This window comes from Bombyx mandarina, chromosome 06 (assembly GCF_030267445.1).
Source record: "Bombyx mandarina strain Sakado chromosome 06, ASM3026744v2".
Classification (NCBI taxonomy): domain Eukaryota; kingdom Metazoa; phylum Arthropoda; class Insecta; order Lepidoptera; family Bombycidae; genus Bombyx; species Bombyx mandarina.
Window position 1 is genome coordinate 16,184,355 of NC_143213.1, and position 4,690 is coordinate 16,189,044.

Sequence of the window (4,690 nt, forward strand, 5' to 3'; positions counted from 1 at the left end):
GATTTTTTCAACAATGTTGCAGGTGTATGTAAGCTTTAATATGACTAAGAAAAAACTATATGTTATAGATCGTTATAAAAAGATAGAAAATTTCGAATATTGCCAAACTTTCAAAATTCAATAACTTAAAAACGCCTTAACTTTTTTCAAGTCTTGAAACGGTTCTGGGCTTCTCTTGTCTGCCTCCTCTAGTCACTATTTTCAAAATTTCCAAAATGGCCGCCGATCACTGACCACGTGCCACGTGGTTTTTGTTTTTTTTGGTGATTTCTCGGTCGTCTCTGGCCGAAAAATTCCAAATTTGGTATTGGATTGTAGGGTTTAACAAGCCCGTCAAGACTACAGTAGAAAAACTGTATGTCACAGCGATAAAACGCGCAGCGCACGCGGTTAAAGTTTTGGAATTCTGCAATTTCCGAGTTTTTCCACGGAAAATCGTCCAAATTTCACTGCGATCAAAAATAAACTTTCACCAAGAGGTTCGCCGCACTTTTCCACAAATTTTGGTGTATCACACTGTAATTTTGGTACACTTTTCACCACTTTTCGGAATTTTTAATGATTTTTCGAGCGTAAATCACTGCGGAGCAACTTGGGACGCGCGTGTTCGCTGCGGAGGGCCACGGCAGACTGGTTAGGTTAGGTTAGGTTAGGTTAGGTTAGGTTAGGTTAGGTTAGGTTAGGTTAGGTTTTTTTTTTTTTTTTTTTTTTTTTTTTTTTTTTTTTTTTTTTTTTTTTTTTTTTTTTTTTTTTTAAACTTTAAATGCCTTTCCCCGATCGTGAGATCACCGGGTCTTTTTTAATCTACTGTACTCATTCATTCCAGTTCTCTCTTTTATGCTTCTCGCACTTTTATGCTTCATACTGTTTCTTTCTTGCATTCATCATCTGTCATACTTAGCTGGGTGGGACTCCCACTAGCTTAACCTATTATTGTTTTATTTATCTTAGGGGGTAAATAAAGTTATGCTCATTTATTGATAGCTGAATTACAGAAATATTGTTTGAAACTTATGTCAATTTTGAAGCTAATACTATTTGGATCTTATCTACATATATTTTTAACAATTGCAATATTATTATCTTATTTCTATTATTTACATTTTAGCTTCTTATTCTACTGCTTATTCTATTCCATACATATTCTGCCGTTCCTATGTTATTATTTACATTTCTATTCTAGTTCTTTTCTAACAATACTTACATCTATTCATTATGTTTTTGCTTAATATATTGTATGCTTATATCTAATATATCTTAATATTATTGTAAACATACTTTATTTTCTATTTATTTCTTTTAATTACTATTTCTATAATATCTATGCAGTATTTCAAGAACTGGTTTCTATTTGTATCTATTATTATTTCATGCAACGTGTCAAGTCCAATTTTCACGTCCAGCTTTTGCTCGATATCATGTTTAGCCTTTGCAAAGATGGGACATTCCACCAGCACATGAGGAACGGTTTCTTTCACTGCTGGGTCGCAGATGCATGACGGGCTCTCTTTACACTTAAATCGACATAAGTATTCCGAGAACCCGCCATGCCCCGTCATGATTTGTGTGAGTATGTTACTGGGCTGTATCTTTCTCGGTTAGGTTAGGTTAGGTTAGGTTTTTTTTTTTTTTTTTTTTTTTTTTTTTTTTTTTTTTTTTTTTTTTTTTTTTGTGCGCGTTCCCCTGACGAGTAATTGTCAGAGACATTTTTTAGGCTATTTTGCTATTTTTCCAATTATCTTTTTTACTCTTTGTAATGTTGGGTTCATTTCTCTGTTCCTTTCTTATACTTATACTTCAATTCCCTTATATTCTACTTTTATACCATTATTTTACATTTTATTCCTTCACTTTTTTCCGATATATTTTCATTTTCACTTCTTATTCGCATTCCATTGTCTATCTGTCACATTTCTCGTTGTACATTGTACATAATTATATTTACATTTGCTTTACGTTATCTAGTGATTACATTACCAATATCAAAATTTACATTAATAAATTGCATTATAATATCCTATCTAATTACATTTAATACATTAAATAATATTTACTTTACATTGCATTTAATACATTACATTTAAAATTTCCATTATTCTTACAACATTTCTTTTCCTATTTTAAAACTAGAGGTCGCTACGAGGAATTTGCTTTGGCATTGTAGTGATTCGATGATTTTGTGTTTGTATTAATTTTAGCATTGTATATATCCGCATATTTCAAAATATCCTTTTATATACAATTTATTTGTTTCTAGAGTTTACTTTTTGTATTATTTTGGTGCAATATTTTATGAAGTCTTGTTTAGTTTCTTTTTCACACATTAATTGACTTAGTTTTGTAATTTCTATTTTGATTCCAATTCTTTGTTCAATTTCAAGTCGATCACTACAATGCACCGGACACTCTACAATTAAGTGGACGACTGTTTCCGCCACGTCCGGGTCGCAAATACACGACGGGCTCTCTTTGCACCGGAAGCGATTCAGGTACTCCGAGAACCCGCCGTGCCCAGTGAGTACTTGCGTGAGGTGCATGTTTATGCTCTCTGACTTTATAAATTTCTGGGCTATGTAGACGTCGGGCAGAAATATTTTTGTACCGGATGCGGTGGGTCCCTCCATGTACCTCCGATTCCATTCATGGAGAGTGTCCTCTCGGATTTGTCTCTTCATGAATGAGACCGGGCATTGATCGTACACAGGTTTAGTTTTTAAGTGTAGCGCGGCGTATTTCGCGAGCTCATCCGCTCTCTCGTTTCCTGCTATCCCCACATGGGCCTTCACCCAGTATAGCGAGATTGTTTTCCCTGCTTGTGTTGCCTGGTTTATGTTATTTTGTGCGTGTACTGCTAGAGGGTGCCTTGTCTCACTATTGCATAAGGTGTCAAGGGCAGCCCTGGAATCACTAAATATTCCAAATGAATATCCAGCCCTTTCCAGGGCCACCACCGTTGCGTTTCGGAGAGCCAGGAGTTCAGCTTGGTATACAGTGCAGTGAGACGACAGCTTAAACTTTTTGGACTCGATTTCGAGGTCGTTTTTCCATAAGGAAAAAGCGGCCCCGACCTTGCCCTCAAACTTGCTGCCGTCCGTGTAGATTTTAAATTGTAAATTTTCCAGGGTGTTAATCTGCTCCTGGTTCTCCAGATGTTTATACTGTAGGTGTGGCTTACATGCAGGGTGTGCGGTTTTGGTGTACATTACTTCCTTCTCGACCTCCCTATCTCCGTAGGCGTGCTCCTTTTTTCGTTTCTTAATCTCAAATAGTGTTGCAGCCTCTTTGATACGGAGGTCGAGAGGCAGCATCCCGGACAGTACGAGTGCGGAGTTGAGCGAAACCGTTCTGTATGCTCTGCATATTTTTTGGGCGAAGCCTCTTTGCACGACATTGAGTTGTTTTCTAGATGCCAACTTTGCAGCGGACTTCGCCCAGGCCCCAGCCGCATACATGATGACCGGTTCCACTGCTGCCGTGTATATTGTTTTTATTATTTCCGCGTCCAGTCCCCATGTTATTTTTGCCACTCTGGTTAAATGCTTATATATTTCCAATGCTTTCCTACATGAGAGGGTGATATGTTTATTAAAAGTCAATTTGTTATCGATAGTTAGGCCCAGCAATTTTATGTCGCTGTCCATGTCAATTGGAATCCCTCCCATGCTCAGGCGTGGGGTGTCGTACTTTAGCCTGTTGGTTATAACCATCGCTTTTGTCTTCTGTGGCGCGAACTTGAGTTTATTTTTGGTACCCCACTCCAAAACATAATCAAGTGCCTCCCTAGCGCTGGCGTTAATGCTCGACGTCTCTCCACTAAACACGAGCACCACGTCATCGGCAAATGCCTGTACGTGGTGCCCCTCTGCTCCAGATTCTTTAGTAAGGGGTCGATCAGGAGGTTCCATAAAATGGGTCCCCCTATCGAGCCCTGTACGCACCCCTTACTGGTGCTTTTTTGCGTCTCCTCTCCCGCATACCTCACCTTAACCTTTCTATCTGTCAGATAGCTGTCAAGTATTCTTCGGATGTTGATGGGACACTTCTCCTGCGCCAACCTCAGTCTGATGGCGGGCCACCATGCGCTGTCAAAGGCCCCCTCTATGTCTAATGAAACCATGGCTATAATTAATTTTTGTTTCAGCTTATTCCGTACGTGTTCCATCAAATCATAGAGGGAGTCCTCTGTGCTCTTCTGCGGTACGAAGCCATACTGCCTCGAGCTCAGTCTGGGGACCAGACGCCACTTGAGACGGCCAACGATCATCCTTTCGAGCAGTTTCCCCATCACCGGGAGGAGGCCAATGGGTCTATAAGACTTTGGTGCAGTATAAGTTGCCTTACCCGGCTTTCTTAATACCACAACCGTGGCCTCTTTCCAGATGGTGGGGAAAAGGCCCAGTTCTAGGCATCTGTTGGCCATCGTCAAATGGAAGTCCGTGTCACCCTCGACCAGCGCCCGGACAATATCCGCAGTCACTCCATCCCCCCAGGTGCCTTTTTCGGGTTTGAGGCTCTCGCGGCATTTAACAGCTCCTCCTTACTAAAAGGTGGATCCTGTTCCTCTTTCTCGTCTTGGCCGTTTATATACTCCACGGCTCTCCTTATTTCCCGATGATGCTCTGAGTCGGTTTGGCTGTTGTCGTCTGGGAAGAATGTATCCGCGAGCTCTTGTACCGACTCTTTTGGAGTC

At 40.1% G+C, this 4,690-nt stretch overlaps 1 protein-coding gene across 1 annotated transcript; it reads right to left on the bottom strand.

The window, feature by feature from the left end:
• Positions 1-390: 390 nt before the first annotated feature.
• On the bottom strand, positions 391-4,420 carry LOC149502875 (putative 115 kDa protein in type-1 retrotransposable element R1DM). The gene is made up of 3 exons (XM_089728506.1): positions 3,983-4,420; positions 2,412-3,845; positions 391-516 (listed from the first exon to the last, which is right to left on the bottom strand). Exons 1-3 carry the CDS (start codon positions 4,418-4,420, stop codon positions 391-393), a joined length of 1,998 nt encoding a protein of 665 aa, XP_089584632.1.
• Positions 4,421-4,690: the final 270 nt, after the last annotated feature.

Coding starts and splice junctions, on each gene's coding strand:
- LOC149502875 (XM_089728506.1), bottom strand. CDS start 4,420: ATGGCCAACAGATGCCTAGAACTGGGCCTTTTCCCCACCATCTGGAAA. Junction 3,846..3,982: donor TGACAGATAGAAAGGTTAAG/GTGAGGTATGCG, acceptor CACCACGTACAG/GCATTTGCCGATGACGTGGT. Junction 517..2,411: donor AAACAGTCGTCCACTTAATT/GTAGAGTGTCCG, acceptor CCAAAATTACAG/TGTGATACACCAAAATTTGT.